Below are 21,360 nucleotides of genomic sequence, written 5' to 3'. Positions count from 1 at the left end.
ACCATGGGTTGGGCCTGAAACAATGCCCCGGAGGTTGATGCAGCCAAAAAGAAAAGAAAAAGCATAATTTGGCCACTCTCAACAGGAAATGTACCACAAAATGCAAAAGATGGTCGGGACATACAAATTTAGCACGTGGGCAAAAGCCAAACATGAGCTCTACCCCTTATCCATGGCCATCACCCTGGTTCTTATGGGCTCTAAATGAGCCCCCTCCATCATTAAGGAACCTATGATTGTCCCAACCCCTGGTGGGTGATGAGCCGCCCCACCTTAAGGGGGTATCCACTGCTATATACTACGCATCATGCTCTCATCCCCCAGAGCCCCAAACAGTTATGAAGAAAAATCAATCAAAGGCAAAAGGCATATGAAGAAGGGTGGAAAAATAAAGGTCAGGGTAACTCATGTACCACGATTTGCTCCCACTTACCACTTAAGGGATTTACCATGGACATGTCACCCCGTTTAAAGGATCAAACCACCTAATAGGGCCCTTGGTTAACCCCCTTATTGAGCTTGGAGACACTTGTACATGCCAAAGCCTGTTATGGAAGGGCATGCCACCATGAAGTGCCCCATTGATTCCATGACTTGTAAGCTCTTTTACTTGATTATTATAATGCTTTGTTGTATTGGAGGGCAAGGGGACGCATTGGATATTATGCAGGATTGTAGGTGGGTCTCCATTTAAGGCATGGTCTCCTTATATGGGGTCCTAGCCCTCCAAAGGGCCACATTGCCACTTGTAAGGTGAGCATTGAGAGCCATGGGCCTCCACCATAGCACAGAATACTTCATGGATCCCCAGTACCACTCATTGATTACTCTTGTTCCACCTTTTGCACAAGGATGACGCACCTAGTTCACAATGCCCAGCCGGCTCCACACATGCACCACACACTTGGCATATGATCCGGGGTCCAAATGAGGGCTTATGTCATTATCTAGGCCTTACAAATGGTTTACACGCAATTCGATCCACTTGGAGACCCATGAGGATGTTCTTGTGCCCTCCACACCCACTTGGGGGCACCACAGAGATTTGCTTGGATAACAAGGGGCCAACCCCTTGTCCACTATATTTGAGGTCCATTCTCACATCAAGGCACACTTTAGACCTCATTAGGCCTCCTCAAATGCCCAACGACTCACTTTTTTTTTATCATTCAACCCTCTTGAGAGGCTTATTATTGTGTTATTGCGCTATCTTGTGTGAAAATTTCTTAAACCCGGGAATTCCTACTACAGCACTGATGATATTTCTTCTACTTGTTAGATTTACATGAACAAGTTATTTGCAGTTTCCTACGGCAAACATCGAAATACATACAATGCAGCCTACACCATTTAAATAATATGCCGAAAAAAGAAATTGAACAATAGAGAAAGATACACAAACGACACAGTTGTTTTTGGACAAACATCCCCAGAAAAACCCAATGCGGGAAAACCGGTGCAGTGGATCTGACGGTTTTATTATTATGCAGTAGTTTTCTGAATACAACTTCTGGATGCCCTTCCAGCAATCCAGTTACAGAGAAATATGACTGGCAGAAAAAATTTGTGAGATTACCTCACTCTACCGACAAGTCCCGGTTGATCTGGCGGCTGAACCAACATGTCCCCGGTGATTTCTGGGTTGCCCCTGCGTGGACCCTATGTCAGCCTCTTAAGGCACTGTGTCACCCCAGCGCTGGATCAATTTTCTCTCCCGGAGTTCTGATGTCAACCCTCCTAGCTCAAAACATCAAACCCCAGCAAATTTTCGAACTTCTGCTTAGAGGATTGCGTTGCCTCTGCATGAGCCCTTCTGGCTCAGTATCAACCCCTCCTGGGTACTGCGTTGCCTCCTTCTAGTGTCTCTCTGCCTCTCTGTGTATCCTGTCTCAGGAGAAGACTCTCCAACCAAACTATCCTTGTCCCTCACTGCAACAACTCACTATCGAAATTCTCTCGGCAGCTGCCCTGCTTTAGAACATCGAACTTTTGAACTCTCTGTGTGTGTCTTTCCAAATGACCCTCAAGCCTCCTTAAATTATCTCCTCGTTGACATTCAACGACCCAAATTAGAAGCTAATCAATGGCTAAGATCATTTCTGCTTGATCCTCGTCTTCTTCTAGAAGTTACACCCACAATAAGATTAATACCCATTAATCTTTTTATTATCCTAATTTTAGACTTAGGGACCCATTATTTATTTTATTTTCTTAAGTTTAGACTTAGGGACCCATTAAAAATAATTAATTATTTTAATAAAATTGTTTCTTGGTGGAATTTCCCAAAACGCTTTCTAGGTTCTTTGGAATACATGTGTCCAAGCCTCCCTACAAAATTTGAGACTTAGAGCACATCCGATGCTACCAAAAATCAACATCTTGGTGGGCCTGTTAGCAAGGGATGTTAATATTGCACATTATTTTATTGTTTGGGGCTCAATTAGGCCAAATTAGGCAAATCAAACTCCTTAGTGATTGTATAAATAGAAGTGAGATGAATCATACTCTCATCATCACTTGGATTGGGATTTAGTAGCTCTTGTGAACTTCGCATTCCCTTTTGGAGAACGAATTTGGATTTTATAGATAAATTTTGATGTTTGGATCTAGTTCTCTTGTCTTGGAGCTTCATTATTGGCATAATATGATGATTGGATATACTTTTTGTACATGTATGTAATCTTTTTCATGCTTATTCTTGTCATTTACTTGTCACATGAATGTTGCTGGGATTTTTGCTATACAAGTCTCAAATTTACTGCTTTCTTGTACGAAATTGTGGAAATTTTGTTCTTTTATAGTATTGCATCATTGCATGGGCCATGTATGAATGGGTGAATATTCCTAGAGGTTATTTTGTCAAAATATACCTTGATAAGTCATCAATTATTGCATATTGAAGTGTAAAGACATCAAGTAACTACTCCCATGCCTTGATGCCATGCAAAGTTGTTTGAAGACCTCCTTAACTGGGTGAACCTCTTCCAAACCATAAATTCTCCTGACACCATCTTCCCCAAAGGATAAGGCACTAGTCCTTCCATAGGTGATCACTTTAAACGCATATTTTCTCATCTCCCCTCCTCTTTCTAGGCCTAGCCTCCATAGTTCATCAAGGGCATCAATTATCTCACGTTATAGCCATCAAAAGACTTCGATCTCTAGCCCATTATTGCGCTAGGGTTTCCTCTAGATGCCCTCCAAATTTCACAAAATTCTGACGGTGGGATCTCGATATATTGCAAGCCCTAGCCCAAGGATCGTCTCTTGCTCTAGGTTTCCCTTGGCTAGTGACCTCATTTGGATCATTGCACTTTATTCCAAGAAGATTTGTCCATTGATCTTCTTCTCTTCCACAATTAGGTCAAATCCCTCCTTGAGTGATCAATTCCACTTCCTTGACCTAATTCTAGGTCCACTTGGTCTTGCGTGGTCTCGCAACCTAACAACTCCAATTCCACAAAGATCATACAAAGACCAATTCTCCATAAGGATTTCTAGGCCTGGGAATCATCTTTACAAGATATATTCCCAAAACCCAACCTTAAGAATCCTTTTAGCCCTTCCTAGAGAGCCTATCACCTTGCTTCCCGAGCAAGTAAGCCATACAATTGAGTCTCTCTTGTGAATAGGCCTTAGGAATCACTCCTTATCCTCTTATTGACATATTCATCTAGTGATTCCCCTTTATATTGGGTCTCCTACCATCGGTGAAAGTCCATAAAGAGGAGGGAGCCTTAGTTGAGGTGACAGTGGGTTATCGCTCCATTGTTGCCCTTGACCTAGTAGTTTCCCTTTAGGATCCCCTCCTAGGACCCCTGCTAGTTTGAGTTGTAACAATCTTCAAACCACCTTCCTTCACCTTAGCTCTAATTCCATGTTGAGAAATCAGGAAGCTTGTAGATTAGGGTTGATTTCTCCTACTTGATAATTACTTGTGAATGTTTGTTGGCCTTTTATTTATTTTATTATGTTTTCTTCATCAAACAATTACCAAAATATAAAACATGAAGATCACAAGGGACAAAGAGCACAAAGATGTAGGCTCCAAGCTAGGGCAAAACCCCACAAGAGGGAAAACCCAAGAATATTCTCTTCTTATAGAATCAGATCAAAGTGAGATATCCAAGACCCAAGACCAAGACTGCCAGAAAACCCAAGAAACCCTCCTCCAAGCCATCTCCAACAAGTCATAGTCAACAAAAGTCGATGTTGGTCAAACCTCTGAATTCTAGTCAATTCCTAAATTTTTGGCCCCTGAAATTTCAAGTCCTGGAATTTCAGCCCTATGACATCCTCAGAAAACTGCAGAAGAACTTGCACGTGTTAACAGAATTAGGGTAGAAATCAAATCATCTTCTCTCTCCTTTTACCTCCTCCTCTCTCCTTTGATTTTGCGGGTTTATCTTCTTGTTTTGGCACAGAAATCGATGATGAATGATGAATGAATGAATGATATCCAAAGTGGTCAAGTTACCCTCTATATATAAACATCCAGGAGGTTGAATAACTACCCTAGGGCCAACTTGTCCAAGGAGGGCTAACTTGGCCTTGTGGTTGTTGGAAAATGTAACTAAGTTTGGTCTTCATAATTATTATTGTATTTATATCATTGTATATTTTATGTAAAATTAAAATGAAGAAAAAGAAAATTTATTTTTCAAGCATGGGTTTCATGCTCAAGTCAAATTATTATTTTATTGAAGCATGTTCTTCATGCTCATTATTATTTGTATTGGCCAAATTCAAAGACTTATTTATAGCCGGGAAAAAGATTTTTCAAATATGTAATTTGGGTCAAAATTGCCTCTAAATTCCAAGTTGGCCCTGCCCAAGAAAACATGTCTATTCAAAACCCTTTGGACAGTGTAAATAGAGGGAGAGTTGAGCTCATTTGGACACACACAATTCGCATGATTGGTTTTAAAATATCACAGAAGGAAGGAGGGCCGAAGTCTGAAATTGACAAGTGAAGAAGGGTTTATCTTAAGCTTAGATTTGTGGAAGTTTTGCCTTGATGTATCTCTTGTTGAAGATCTATTTCTAATGATGTACATGTTGTTGGTCTCTTGCTATTGATGGATTTGTTATGTGGAAGGAGGGTTTGACTTGGCATCTTGAGGGTTGGAGTCTTTTCATGGTCATGGGTCTTGGATATCTCACTTTGATCTAATTCTATAAGAAGAGAATTTTTTTGGGTTTTCCCCTTGGAGGGGTTTTGCCCTGGCTTGGAGCCTATATCTTGTGTTCACTATTTTCTTGTGATCTTCATGTTTAAGTTTTGATAATTGATTGATGAAGAAACATAATAAAGATTAATAAGAAGCCAACAAAAGTCACAAGCAATTATCAACATGGTATCAGAGCAAGGATTGAAGAAGAAGGCCTGAAGATCACTCTGTTGGCATTTGGATTATGATGGATCTTGGATTTCTAAGGAAGCTCGTCTATTTTCTATGGCTTGACTTGGATTTATTTTGTGGCATGGTTTGTTTATGTTTCCAGGATCGCATTACTGTGATGTATGACTCAATGATCTTAGAATATAATCTCAATATGGTGGCACACATTTGTTTATTAAGGCTCAACAAATTCATATGTAATTGTGGCTCTCCAATTCAGTCTTCTGACAGAGGCTCGATTCATATGCCCTGTAGCTCGCATTTCTTGTTCTAAGTGTTGTTGTGTATATTACAATGCCTCCCACTCACATCTGAAGTTCAATCCCTGAAATTCGAATGGTTATAAAACTTTGTGTTGCTTGCAATACTACAGTGGGATCGTTTGAATTAAATTGACATCGCTCAACTTATATTCCAGAGACATCGCTGAAACAATATTACAGTGGCATTTTGTTAAAATTGGCAACTAGGGCCAAACTCCATGTGGGTCATCTTATTTATGGCAGCTGATATTTTTCTTGGATTCCTCTCGTCGAGAGGTGTAGGATTGATCTAAAGATCATGCGATTACAACATGTATTCATGGAGATATGAACTTATTTGTGTTATGTGACGATTCATCAAGGTCGGCCAGCAACCAATTTACCCCATCTTATCCTCAACGTTACACTATAAATAGAGGTGGCTTGCAAGTCATTTTAGACACATCTCTTGTGATCTCTTCCTCTCCACTTGTTTGGGTTTTGGTGGAAGGAGAAGTCCCTAAGAGAATACACTGCCCTAGAGGAGATGCCCTAGCCCTAGACGCTGTCTAAAGAGACCTATACGCTGCCCTAAATTACAGTCATGAGACATCTAGACGCAGGCCCTATAGATGCAGTCATGGAGGATGATTATCACATTGAAGAGAGGCACCTACGCTGCCCTAAAGGAGGCTCTCCCATGCAGTCCTAGGAGAGGCTTTAATGCAGGTAAGGAGACGCCCTAATCACAGCCATGAAGGAGATCTAACCACAGCAAATGATGCCCTAATCCGTTGTCCTAGAAGGCTCCCATACGCAGTCCTAAAGAAGAGACTTAGCCACATTTAAGGGTGCCCTAGGCCGCAGTCAATAAGGGTTTTTATGCAGCAAAGGAGGCACGTATACACAGTAAAGGAAGAGGCCTTATCCGCTGTTATGAAGAGGCCTTATCCACAGCAAAGGGAGGGCTGATCAGCAGCCCTATATGCTGTAATAAGGAGGCCCTAATACGCTGGTAAAAAGGAGACCATATCTGCTGTTCAAAGAGCCTCCTATCCACAGCTAGCCGCAGTCCAACAGTGAGTTCTAACCACAGTCCAAGCAAGGTGTCCTAGCTGCAATTCTGTTGTGCCCTAGCCGCAGTAGAAGGAACCATAATGCAGCATGAAACAGGAATAGGTTAAGGGACTGTTTGAGCATCCCTTTTGCAACTGTGTGAGGGTGGTTTCTTCTTGTAAGAAGGCCGAGTTAAAAGGAGCAGTGGAACAAACCTGTTGGGGTATCATTGGAAGAACAAAGTATAATGTTTATGCTGCTACAGGAAAACTGTGTGTTAGGCCGCAGGCCATAACACCACAGTCAAGTATTTCGTATGGGTATTTGAGGGCTCAGATCATTAGCATAATATATGGAGTTGTCATGTATAATACTGCTGAGATCTCAAGCTATTAGAGGGTTGTATGATGCTGCTGTAATATGAGATGGACAGAGCTATTGTCATGGGTTAGTATTACTGTGTTGAGGATTAGTCAGCTAGCAAGGTGCATCATGGTGATGGAATCACCTTGGAGAATCAGTTGAAGATTGAGGTCTGATAAGTATGCCTTCACCTGAGTTCAGAACTGCAGTCCTTGTCATCAGATCTACAACCTCATTGTGTCATCTTCATGGTGAAGATCTCTGATGTCTGATCTCTTGTTTTGGCAAGTAAAAGTGTTGACTTCAAATGTATATGTACTATCTTTCTCTCTGCCGAACTATTGAAGATCATAGGAAGATTTGATCAAGGGTTTCCCCACATTGGGGTTTGTCCCTGGCTGGTGCCACATCTTGTGTCCTCTTGTCTTGGCTTGTTTTCTGCAATTTATGTTTATGTTATATCTGCACTTTACTATCATGCCGATGTGATTGCTAATCTGAATATTGTCATTGAGCTAAAATGGAAAAATTGAAGTAAATTGCTCTAAGCATAGAACATACCTAAAATTAACACATTGTGATTCTGTAACATCGTGATTCTGTCTTAACATCGCCAGTGGCATCGCACAGTAGTCCGCATCGCTTGATTCCCATGATCGTATGCTTCTATAACACTCACATTTTTTGTGGATCATATGGCACGCTATCAATCTCTAAGGCACAAAGCATTATTTCGTTACACAGTGGCATGACAGAAGAATCGTAATGATACTCTGAAATGATCGTAAGGCACACGTTATTTCCTCAGTAGCACGCATCTTTGTTGACCCATATTATTATTACAATGGTGGCTTGATGATTCATCTCTCACAGTGACATTGCATAATTATACTCGGTGGCTCGCTCTGTGGTATGGTGGCTCGCATTTGGTATCGCCATCCTACAGCATGACTTATATTTAAACAATGTCCTATGGCTCGAGTTTATTCTTGTGACTCGTACTCTATTCTTGTGGTATGCATACTACATTCTATGGCTCGTATATGTGGCATTGCTTAACACAATGACACCTAATTATGCTTGCACATCTTTGTGGAACGAATCTACTATGGCTCATATATATATATATATATATATATATATATACACTCAATAACATCGTTACACAATGGCATCACTTTTGCATCGGTTTTGGTATTGTGTCCTCGTTTGATATCGCATTACAAATGACATTACATTGGTACACATTCATATAATTGAGGCTCGCTCTAAGGCACGCATTACAGAGGACTGTGACTTGCATATTTCAAATATCACAGTAGTCTATGGCTCATGGCATTGTATACTCTGTGGCATCATCGTTGTGCTCAATGATTCATCAGTTACAGTGGCTCTCCATTTACAATGACCTGGACTTATAAGAATAACTATGATCATGTGACTTGGAGGAATGACTATGACAGAGATTTTTGATTTAGCAGTAATCTTGACAGTGATCTTTATGATGGTTTGTGAAGCATGTATATTGACTATGAGAAGCGGTCATCAATGAGGTTGACCTGAAAGGAATAATTTTTAGGATTAGATCACAGTTGCAAGCATAGAAATTTGAGTCACTTTGTTTGAGGAAGGGACCAGAACCATGAAGGCCGAGATCTTAGAAAACTGTGACAAAGGACTTTGCAAGATATCTCTGCAGATCATACCCTAGCTTGAAGGACGATAAACTGAGGCACTTGTGTTGAAAATATACATTTGCTAAAGGATGATTGGACTTGAAGAAGAACCAGATCTTTGCAAAGAAGAGATAAGGTAAAGTGGCAGAGGTATGTACAATTTTTATGTACATTTCATAATATGTGTCAAGTTCTCTAGCTCATGATGGTCATTTGAAAGATAAAGCATCTGAGCCTGGCACACAAGAAGAAGAAAAAATGAATGGTATAATGAACAAAGCCTTCATTGTCATCAAGAGGACTTGACCTGAAATGTTGTGCTTGATACCACTATTGGGCAGAGATTAAGTGACCAATATGAATCTAAAATGGGAGGCCATCATGAGTTCGACCCTAAATAAAACATCAAATACATTGAGAGGATTTATATTTATAGGAAAACATAAGATAATGACCAATAAAACTTGAAAAAAGTATGTGATAGAGATTGAAGTAGTTTTTCAAGCCTATCGAGTGATTTAATCTCACAACATAAGTAGCATCTATATCATGCTAGGATCCAAGTACTTTATATTCAATAGGATGACTGTACTTTTCCTGACTAATACTTTAGTCATAGGATATAGAGGACATGTGCACACCACTATTTTGAATATGCACATACATATCAGCCTTCTTGATTGCTTTTAGACGATCTTGGGCATTAACATGAAAGCTTCCTCTTTGAAGTATCCTTTATTGGACTTAAACTTCCACTAATGATCTTGATTTTTCATTTTAAACGAGACAATTTTTTACCAAATTCACAAGAGACAACAACCTCCTCCCCCTCAACAATTCATTCCTACAACCATTAAGAAATATGAAAGTAAAGAGATTGGAAAAGCAAGAGACTAGCAGCAATTCTATGAATAAGAAGGGTAGGGATGGTAACATGACACTTTTTGGAAGTATCATTTCCTTTAGAAGAGAATTAATAGATTATGGAAAAACATCCTTGCCCCTATCATACTTTCACTGCATGCCACCAACTATTTCATAATATAAACGCATGTTATTAACAATGCCATGATTCTATTGAAAGGTACCAAGACAAGTATTTTGGTTATAAAATTTTCCAAACAAATGAAACAATTTCAAACTAAATGGAGTGCATTCAATATCAAGGCCTGCAGTGCTTAAATTATTTAAGATCAGCTGCTATGAAATGTAAAATAATGGTTGAACTTGATCTTAGCCTAAAGCACCTTCCAATAGAACACGAAAGGTCTAATTATGGCTACATATGTAATTAGGGAAGCTGATTGCAAAAGATAAGAACCAGAAGCCAACTTTAGAGCACTAGGGACAGATTATTCTTCAGTAAAGCCTCAAAAAGGATGAAGACTGCCATTTTGAGATTCTTATAGATGAATATTTTTCTTCTATAGTCTGATTTAGCATCTACCCTGGTTCATGCTTGCATCCAGATTCTACCATTGAGTTTGTCATTATCTTGCACCCTAGCGGATAAGCTAATTAGGGTGCCATTATGGTTCATTACTTGTACTGGCATCATCATCAAGAATGCAAACAAAGTATATTTATGCAATCACAATTCTACAGATAGCACTCAAAATCAAAGATATATCATGAAATTATGTGAATACAAACAAAGACTGATTTTGGATGTATTTCATGGCAGTAGAACACAGTTGCGTGCAACAAAAATTGTCTTCACACTAAATTATCACTATCAATCATTAAATTAAAAATGATAATTCCATTAACCAAGGATAGTACCCTTCAAAAAGGTGCCCTTGTGTATATAATGCAATAGCATTAATTGTATCAAGCATCAAAAATAATCAATCCCCTAGTTTTCCATTAACAATAACTATTCTTCCGTTGTGGTCTGGTGACTATGCTGTGCATTATTCTATTGATGTCCCTTGGATATGTAACAAATAATAGCCAAGAACCTTGGTGTGCCTAGGGATTACTTTTTCCATCATATCTGCATCATCCATTTCTGTCAGGTTAAAGATTCACCTATTTGTTTCCATAGCATATCTTTCATACAATGTTAATTGTTGTCCCTGTTATGCTTTCTTTTTACATCTCCGTCATCTTCTAAGAAATGTTTTCCCCCTTGATTTAGTTTGGTACCCATCTGAACAATCTTATTGTTTTAAAGTGTCTTCCTTTCTAGTTTTTTCCAAGTATATTTTATTTGCATCACAAGTCTAATCTATTTGTTCTGTCCTCAGTGTGCCCTGGTATGCTCTGTTATCGACATTTTATTTTGTCCCTGGCCATCCATCTAATGGCTTTAATCTACTTTTTATCCTTTCACTATAACTCCCATTCATTCTCATTTCCTTCCCATGTTTCTTTCTACATTTTACTTCCAACAAAATCTCCTTGCGAGTCGTATCAACAAATGAGGAGGTTGAACATTTTTTTCTTCCAATGGGGTGATTATTTCTCTGCAATATGATCGTGTCCACCGGGTATAAGCAGTCATAAGGAGAAAATCTATTGGAGATGGAAAACAATAACTGAACCTATTATAAGGCAATAAAGCAATTTTTTAGGAAAAAATGCATATATGGAGGTTCAGTTGAAGAACGATGAGTTAAACAAAGAATGAATCATACTTTATCCAGCTTACAGAAAAGATCGATTATACAAGACAAAGAAGAAAATGAGTTTATAGCATAATACCTTCATGGCTGAACTGCAATGAATAAATGAGCAAATTCTAAAATGTTGCAACCTGCCAAGTAGATGTAAAATTGTTGAAACTAGGTCTATACGTAAACAAATATGAGAATGTCATATATGCACCTAAAACTTGATTTGAACAAAGCATATAGGTTTAAAATGGTTAAGATATAAAAGCCTTTCTAATACGTATATGCCAATGAAACTATCAAAAATTAATATCTGAGACATCAAAACGATAAATAAAACATATGGGAAGTTCGGTAGACTTACATTCTACGATTGCATTCTATATAGTTTATTTATACAACCCAACTAGCAACAAACATAGCGAAGCAATATTATCCCATGAACACAACATTAGCCCTAATAAGCATTTTGACAAGCCTCGAATAACTCCGCGGAATTAATTTTATTGAAATGAGCCACATATAAATACAATGAGATATGACCATTGATTTCATTTTTCAAGAGGTCTGATGACTCTTCCTATTCACCTATGACTCCTCATATTTCTCCTAAGTTAATAATAATACTATTTACAGCAATAATTTTTACAAGACACCATAATCCCTAGGATTAGGTATCTAACATTCTCCCCCTCAATCCAAAGGAGTGTTTGTGCATCCAAGCATCTTTCTGAACTTTTATTTCTCTTCCAAGCTCTTTGGTGAAGATGTCTGCAATTTGCTTATTTGTGGAATAATGTATCAAATGAATGGTCATGACCTCTACATGATGTCAAACCATATAGTACTTTGTGTTGATGTGCTTTGTTTAATCATGGAATCTAAAATTCTTGGCCAACTTGACAACAAAAGTATTGTCAATCAAAAGTGGAGTAGCATTCCCCTGTTTATCCTTCAAATCCTCTCACATCTTCCTTAGCCACACAATCTCCTTTGTTTCGTTTGCAGCAACCACGTACTCTGCCTCTGTACTGAAATTTACTAAAACAAATTGTTTGTGTGATCTCCAAGAGGTAGTTGTTGATCCAAGACTCATGAAGTATCCTGAAGTAAACATTCCATTCTCCTTATCCCCATTGAAGTAGGAATCTATATATCCAACTAGTTTGAAGTCTTCTACTTTATAGTATTTGAACCCAAACTCTTGAGTTCCCTTCAAGTACCTTAGAACTCTCTTTCCAGCACAACAATGTTCTTCACAAGGTTTTTGCATGAACCTATAAATGATCCCAACTACAAATGAAATATTCGGTCTAATAGCGGTAGGGGAGATGATACACTCCCCACGAGTTGTCTATAATTAGTTGCATCCTCAAATTCATTCCCTTATTTTAATGTTAGCTTCAAATTTTGTTCCATTGGAGTAGATAGAGGAGTACAATCAATCATGCCAAATTTATTCAACAACACTCCAAGGCACTTCTTTTGGTAAATAAATATATGCCTTTGATTCTGAGTTACTTAAATACACAAGTATTTGTGAAGATGCTCCATGTCTGTCATCTCAAAACCCTTCTTCAATTCTTTCTTTATGGATGCAAATTTGCAATGTATGTTTCATTGTTCCTTGTTATCAAAAGATCATCTACATGCACCATAAGATATATAATAGTTTCGCCAAATTTCATGACAAAAAAAAGTTGCATCATCAAGATTAAAGTGCTTGAAATTGATCCTCAAAATACGTTGAGTTAGTTTCTCATAGCATGCACAAGGTGCTTGCTTGAGGCCGTATAAAGACTTAATGAGCTTGCATACCTTTGTACTTGATCCTTCACAGCGAATCCTTCTAGTTGAGATATAAAGACACTCTCTTTCAAGTCTCCATTCAACAAAGTTGTCTTCACATCCATGTGATAAATCTTCCACCTATTTTGTGCTACCAAAGCCAACAAAGTACGAATGGTAGCACATTTTGTTGTGGGGGCAAAAGTATCTTCATAGGTTGTGCTTTCTTTTGTGCATATCCTTTTGCCACAAACCTTGTGTTATGCTTTTCAAGTGAGCCATCTGATTTATACTTGTTCTTGTAGACCCACATGCAACTAATTGGTTTGGTTCCAAATGGAGGATCCACCAACTTCCATGTCTTGTTCTTGAAAAAAGTATCATACTCTATTTACATAACTTTTTTCCAATCATTATGAGAAACAACTTTTGTAAAGGAAGTTCATTCAAAGTTAGTAGATAAATTCAATTTGCAAAGATATGAAACATTCATATCATTGACATCACCTAAATATGAATCATCTACATTACCTTCATCATCTTATTTTGTAGAAGTTCTAGTTCTTTTCTTTCCTACCTCATCAGGTAGAACACTTTCAAGTGTCATTATGAGCCACTTTACATATTTATGTGATGGCTTAGGTTGCTCCACTAATTGAGATGACATCAAGATTCAACCTTTCAATCCTCTCCATCACATCATCCAGTTGAACATCCTATTTTGATGAGGTGGCTAGATCTTCTACATGAGGGGGAGATGGCACTTCAATAGGAGATTCCATAGGTTGATCCAGGATAGGATTTGTTGAAAAATGTAACTAGGTTCGGTCTTCATAATGACATGTAATTATGATCTTTGTAAATAATGAAAAAAAGATAATAAAATTATTTTTGTAATGCCTTGCTTCATGGGTTTCATGAGCAAGAGATTTTATTTAGATGACTCCCATTGAGAGCCTTAGGATTTGTCATTAAAGTTAAAAGAATCAATGTCATGTATGAAGAAGCCCTTCTTGGGCATGTGTCAAATGTATATAAGTCTATAGAACCCTCCAACGACAAGCACTAGCTCTCTTCCTCATGTCGGCTTCAAGATGAAGAAAAGATCTCATGTTGGCTTCAAGCTATGGAAACACACCTATTCATAAATACATGTCGGCTTATTTATAGGGGACAACCACTATAAATATATGTAAAGGCTCTTCGCATTAGACAGTGAGTTAAGCTTTGAAATTTGGAGAACAAACAGAAGAACAGTTCGAACTAAACGCAGAAGAGTAAGTAAGGGACAGCGAGGGTTTCTTTGTGCCAGTCACAGTATACAGTTCGGATCTCCACAGTGAAGAAGTTCGAATGTCTCTCTGACAGTGACAGTGAGAATTTCGGATCTCTGGGTAAAGGTCTCAATGCTACAGCAGAAAGATACAGTTCGGATGAGGGTATCTATACCACAGCTAGATGATATATAGAAGCCACGGTTCAGTGATATGAAGGAGCTGCTATTAAGTGAAGTATTACAGTGTTTTGGTGTTGCTGCAGTAAGGACAGTTTGGTGACAATACAGTGATATGGTTCAGTGCCATCTCAAGTATGTCTACAGTTCGTTGCTATCACATTATGCTCAGAAAGGAGATGATCTCAATGCGTAAGAGGAATCGAAAGGAGGAAGGAGAAGACAGCAGAGAGCTAGTGTCTTGGTCTTGGAAGCGGCTAATAGGTCAAGGGTCTTGGTCTTGGTATTCATCAATTGGAATCTCTATAAGAAGAATTTGTGTGGGTTTTCCTCTCAAAGAGTGAGAGGTTTTGGCCCTGGCTCATAGCCTACATTCTGTGTCTCTTGTCTATTTATGTTCATGCATTTGTTATTGTTTGATGAAGAAGAACATTAATAATCTAACAACAAGAAGATTCTAATATAAGAAAAAGCATTCACAAGCAGTCATTAATTGAAGAGAAATCACCTAATGTTAATGCCTTAGATTTCTCAACATGGTATCGGAGCTAAGGTGTCAAAGTCAAGAAAAGGGCATGCAATCAAAGAGACACTCAAGGATCAAGTTTCAAGAATGGCATCAAAACAAGTTGAAGAATATCAAAGCGAAAGTTCAAAGATCTACATTGAAGAATCAAACCCTAGATTAAAGAAGAAGGTCTACTTCAGAAGAAGTCTTGGGATTGTTGATTTGTGTAGCTTTGGAGGTACTCCAAGCGCTAGGGTTCAGGGTTTGGAGGGCAAAGTGCCACAAGAGTCACTTGTGGGCTTGGAACCCAAGTATGGGGTTTTGCACCAACTCGTGTTTTGGGCATTTCCATGAGCACATTTCTACATGTGATGGCATGAGACGATAGAGGGCGTAAAGGAGAATCCAATGCTTCAAGAATCGTCGAATTCTGAGTTGTAGAAGTGGAGATGTGAATTTTTGAAGATATTTTTGGGGTTGACACCATAAGTGTCAAGGTCGGCCTAAGGTGTTTTTAGGCTCATGACAGTTGGCAGCCCCTAAAATGTGACGTTTTGGAGCCCTCTTTATGTGTATAAATAAGAGGTGGAGTGGAGGACTATTCCTCATCCATTTGTACAACAAAATACAAGAGAGAAGCATGTTGAAGAGGGAGGACACTTCTGTTCTAGGCCCGCAGCAAGGAGGCAAACCAACGTGGGAGTTCAGGGATTGTTTGAAGGGTTTTTCAGGGTCCAAAGTGCTGGAGAAGGGGCCGATTTCCCTTGTTGTGATACCGCGGCCTCTAGGACTGTTTTGAGGGCAGAGGAAAGGATGCAGACACTTGAGAAGGGAAATCACAGCTAGGAGGAGGCTTGTTGTTGCAAGTCGCAGCAATTGAAGGTAGGTCGAGGATTGGTTTAGGGCTGGGACAACCCATACTTGGAGCAGCCCTCCTTGGCCTCTCAAGAAAAGGGCAGCCGCATACTTTGGTGCAAATCTGGGCAGAGAAACAAGGCTGGAAAAGGGACTGATTTGTGCCCTAACCAGGCTTAGTTGCAGCATATGTAACAGACCTCAAAACAGTGAGTTGAAGGTGCATCTTGTAGGTGTTGGATCCGACATGTGTGGATCAGTTTTGGATCAGAGTGTTGGGAAGCCTGTGGGAGCCAATTTGGAGGCGTGATTGAGTGATCTTGAGCCTTCATCGGTGCAGATCTTGCGGTATAGTATTGGGTGTTATTGATCTGGTGGAGGGAAGTGTGTTGGCTACCCAAAGTAGCCCTAGACAAGCTAGCTATCTTGAAGTGACAAAGAGGAGCTAAAGGTTCGGTGAAGCTTGGTGCCGAAGTGCAACACCTTGATGGACTAAGGTGACTGCGAGCCTGGCAGTTTGGAGCTCGGGAATTTGGCCTAACTAGAGAGCAGATCAGATCAGCTCGTGTACATGCTACAGAAGTGACTTGCAACAGTGTTAGATGGCAACCCTCCTGGAGTCTCGATGTGTTGTCCTTTGAAGGACTAAGGGGCAGCTAGTGAGCAGTACAGGAACCAAGGACTGACAGGACAATATACGACATTGAAGTTGCAGTGAAGTTACGAGAGCGAAGGACCGGCAGAACAAGATACGAAATCGATTCTGCGCAGCATGTTTGTCAATGTATCTTGTATACCATAGACTGTTGTATTATTTAGATTTCATTTAATATAACGAAGATTGGGTCATATATTATTGTACATTATTTGTTAAAAATTGTGTATACTTATGTACATGTGATTTACTCCTTTATATTTTTCGTTGTGCAAAGCAGTTCTTGTTGAGATTCTTGGTTTGGTAGCGTTAGTGATTTTAAGACTCTAAACTAGACCCAAGATCGTGGAAAATCAACATGGCATAAGAGCGTGTCTAAGCTACTTTAGAAGTCAGTAAATCAGTTTTGTGCACAGCGAAGTACAACTTAAGAGGGAGTTAATCACATTCTAGGTGACAATGTCGAAGTTGCAGGCTGGTATCCAATATGAGGATTGGTTGGAAGCGTTGTCCAACTATAGTCCATGGAAGGAAAGGATCAAGTTGGTCTTGCAGGTCAACAAGATCTGGGAGTTCGCCGAGAAATCCATCAAGAAGCCAATTGACCCAAAGGAGCTGGAAGTGTACGAGGATTTGGATACGAGGGCGAGATTGATCATCCTTGATGGTGTGAAGGATGCCCTAATACCTCATTTGTCCGGGAAGAACACCGCACATGAGATGTGGATGGCTCTTCAGAATTTGTTCCAGAATAAGAACGAGAACCGGGTATTGGTATTGGAGGATAAGTTGAAGTCCACCAAGATGATAAAGGGTGAAGGCGTGACTTCGTATCTAACGAGATTGTCTCAAGTCAAAGATGAGCTTGCTACCGTCGGTGTGACTATTTCAGATGGAGATATGGTGAGGATTGCTTTGAAAGGGTTCACCAAGGAATGGAAGCCCTTCATCAAAGGGATTGTTTCCAGAGAGAAGTTGCCAGACTGGAATAGGTTGTGGGACAACTTCATTCAGGAAGAGTTGCGAGACGAGGATCTTCATCCAAAGAAGAAGACTTTCGATGATGACATGGCACTTGCAGCGCAAATGAAGGGTAAGCAGAAAAAGGACTTGAGTAAGGTCAAGTGTTTTAACTGTGGCGAGATGGGTCATTTTTCATTGAGATGTTCAATGAAGAAGAAGGGAGATGACGAAAATATGAAAGGAAAACAGGTCGTCGGTGTTGCCACTTCTGCTGAGATATATTATCTCACCAGAAGATTGGAAGAGAAGGACTTTGCTATGATCTCTCATTTCTCGTAGGGTACTATCAATGAGGATGGATGGTACGTGGACAGTGGTGCGATGAAGCATATGACAAGGTCACAGGAGGTTTTTGAGACTCTAGTTGAATGGGACTCGAAGTTGCACATGGTGTTGGGCGACAAGAGTCAGTTGGAGATCCGAGGATCAGGTGTTGTGCCATTCAGGATGGAGACAAGATGTGTGATGCGGGTCCAGGATGTATTGTTTGTACCAGGACTCAAATATAGCGTGATTTCTGTCTCGATGATCGAGAGGAAGGGGTTTGAGGTCTTGTTCCAGGATGGGAAGGCAAGACTCAGGCCCAGAGGCTCTAAGTCCAATGGGATTGTACTTGGAGTTAGAGAGCATGGTCTATATAGGCTGATGGGCAAACCTATGGATCATGAGAAACAGGTGGAGCAGGTGCAGGTTCCAGAGAAGCAGGAGCAGGTGCAGGTGCAGTTGCAGGCTTCAGAGGAGCAGGCACAGGTTCTCGAGAAGAAGGTTCAACTTCTTAAGAAGAAGGTCCAGGTTCCAGAGACTCAGAGGGAGTTGAGTTCGAGAGGGAGCTTGCAGATTCAAAGGGAGACTTTGCAGTCCAAGAAGAGCGCGTGGTCAGTGGAGAGCAAGGGTGCTCCTACAATTGCCAAGAAGGAATCATGGAGAGAGTGGAAGACGTTACAAGAAAAGAAGAAGAAGCAGGGTGCTTCCAGTAGTGACAGTGACACTTCTGAGAGAGGCATAGTTCACAGAACAGGGATTGTTGTGATTGTGAGCGCCAGGAGTTGGGCAAGTGTTGCGAGCAGTGACGATGATGATGAGTTACTTCCTAGTCTTGGAAGTACCTCCCTTGCTAAGAGCGAGTGTTGATTTGTGTAGCTTTGGAGGTACTCCAAGCCCTACGGTTCGGGGTTTGGAGGGCAAAGCGCCACAAGAGTCACTTGTGGGCTTGGAACCCAAGTATGGGTCTCCAAACAAATCAAAGGTGCATGTAGATCGCATGCAAGGGCTAGGATGATGGTGTAGGTGATACCACATCATCGTGCAAGTCCTGGATCATCTGCCAAGTGTATGGTGCAAATCTAGGGCCAACTAGGCATGATGGATCAGGTGCATCTTCCTCGTCCAATGAGTGAACCATGAGCAATCTCTAAATGGCTATGGGGATCCATGGAATGTTGTCTGCTGCTGTGGAGGCCCATGGCTCTCAACGCACACCCTACATGTGCCAATGTAGCCCTCTAGAGGATTAGGACCCCGTATAGGGAGACCAAACCCAAAATGGAGACCATCTGCAATCCTACATAAGATTCAATGCGTCCACTAGCCTTCCAGTACAAGTCATTAGAGAAATTGAGTAAATAAGCTTACCAATCATGGACCACAGGTGGGGACTTCATAATGGTCTGCCCTTCCATAATGGGCTTCAGGATGTCCCAATGTCTCCTAATGATCAGAAAATGATCCTAGATGACTTTTTGCTCAAAAATGAAATTCACGCTTCTGGAAATAGTCTCATTACATAGATCTCTTCATTCTGAATCTACGGCAATTTGAATGGACCAAAACGGACTCCGAATGCAGGAGTTATTGTAAAAAGAAATTGCCCAATGTCCTTTGAAAAGGAGGCATTTTCTTATTAAATGGGACTTAATAGAAATAAGGGCTCCTTAAAGAATCGCATTAGAAATGTTAAAGGGCAGAACAGTGGGCCTTGAGGAACCCCGATTGCGACCTCCGACATATTGCATCGGCGGTAGGCTTCCATGCAATATCGGAACCCTGGGCATGCGACGTGCGACTTGCGACGCAGAGGATCGATCGGCGATATATATCGGGTTGGCACAGTCCATTGGAAAGTTGTATAGACCCCCGGGCCATTGCGATAGCGATATGCGATGCACCGATTTCAACAATCGGTGGATCCCCAATATAAAGGGTCGTTGACATATGCGAGACGCGATTACGATTAGCGATCAAGGCACGGACCCGATGAGGTTTATGAATGCGATTGCATAAATTTTGAAGTCCGGATTTTCAGATTTTCAGTATATTTCTGTGTATTGGGTGTTTGGCCATAGGCAATGCGATTTGCGATGAGCGATGAAGAACACGGACCCGAGAGGGATATAGATGCGATTCTATATTATTTGAAGTCCGGTTGAATGGCTAATAATGTGTTTTTCGTGCGTTTCTCTGTGTATTGCCATGACGTGTTGGAATTCGGGATGATTGCAGGAGGAGGCCAAACGACCAGGTTTCCTGTACCCGCCGGTGCGTTTCAATGGGAAAACTGATTCTTTAATGAATCGATCAGTCTTCCATGCTTGCAGAGGCGAAAACCGATGCACGATAAATACACAGAGAGCACAATTGACAGGGGGTCGCTTGGAGGTCGAGCGAAACCAGAATCGTGTGAATGCCGAGAGAAACACAGACAAACAAAGAGTGGTGAATTCTCAGAGGCAGAGGCAGCATGATGCTCAGGAGAAGCCCCGAGAAGCTCATAGAGGCCCGTAATGCTCAGTGAGTGCTTGGGCAGAGCAAAGATACTGGGGAATCCATTGGAAGGCCCAGTGAATGCTCAGAGAGTCGGAAAAAGCAGAGCGCAGAAGGCCAGAGAGCGCAGAGGGCCATAGAGTCCCAGGATTTGCAGAGGGCCACCAGAGGTTGGGAGGACAGCGAAAGAGCCACCAGGGGTTGGAGGCTCGACAGAGGCATAGCCACCAGAGGTTGGAGGCAGAGCCTCAGAGCTCAAGAGCTCAAAGCAGACTTCTAAGAGCCATGGAGCTATAATGAAGTTCAGAACAGCATAGAGATCAAATGATCAAGTTGTCACTAGTGTCTGATGTGTGCTGAAGACAGAAGAAGGAATTCCAGAGACAGTAAAAGAATTCTGAGGGAGTTGGTGCAAGCCAGGAGCTCAAGATAGCCCAGAGCGCTGATTGAAGGAATCTAGTCCAGAGAAGCCTAGATCTGTCTACAGAGTATGGACAGCCAGCGGGATAAGATGGTATTCTAAACCCATAGGTGCAGTTGTAAACCAATGGAGTTAAGTGTGGAACTTGTAAAAGAAGCATTACCATAATCCCAAAGAGCCTAGTCGAGTTGATTAGAGCTCAAGGAGACGTAGCCCAAGATATCAGGGTGAACTCCATATTATATTGTTGTCTTATGTGTTTGTTTACTTGCTGCATTTTACTGTTATGTGTGTTTATATATCAGTTTAAGCAAATCAACTTAAAGCAATTAAGCAGTTAAAGGCAAACACAAGAATACACCTATTTCAAGTGCTTATTTCCGCAATTTATCAATCCTAAGCATAGATCTTGGAAATTAGTTAAGCTTTGGAGTGGGAGAGGTTCTTGTAGGTTGACAAGAAGCCTTTAGGTCCCCATTTCAGATCGCCTAAACTCCAAATGGGGTTAACCAATAATCATATTAGGTGGTTTCTACTTCTAAA

At 40.6% G+C, this 21,360-nt stretch overlaps 1 protein-coding gene across 2 annotated transcripts in view; it reads right to left on the bottom strand.

Moving 5' to 3' along the window:
* The window catches only part of DBR1 (debranching enzyme 1), a 306,852-nt gene that overhangs the window by 248,325 nt on the left and 37,167 nt on the right, over positions 1–21,360 (bottom strand). For both annotated transcript variants that reach the window (XM_089378959.1, XM_089378960.1), the window contains exon 2: positions 11,446–11,497. In XM_089378959.1, coding sequence (XP_089235085.1) covers positions 11,446–11,451 — 6 coding nt within the window. In that variant the 5' untranslated portion in view covers positions 11,452–11,497. The remainder of the gene's footprint in view (positions 1–11,445; positions 11,498–21,360) is intronic.

This window comes from Pinus tabuliformis, chromosome J (genome assembly GCF_031772625.1).
Source record: "Pinus tabuliformis cultivar Carrire ecotype Pingquan chromosome J, CPIR1, whole genome shotgun sequence".
NCBI classification, from domain to species: domain Eukaryota; kingdom Viridiplantae; phylum Streptophyta; class Pinopsida; order Pinales; family Pinaceae; genus Pinus; species Pinus tabuliformis.
The sequence above is the reverse complement of the archived record's forward strand: the minus strand, read 5'-3'. Positions and strand labels throughout refer to the sequence as shown.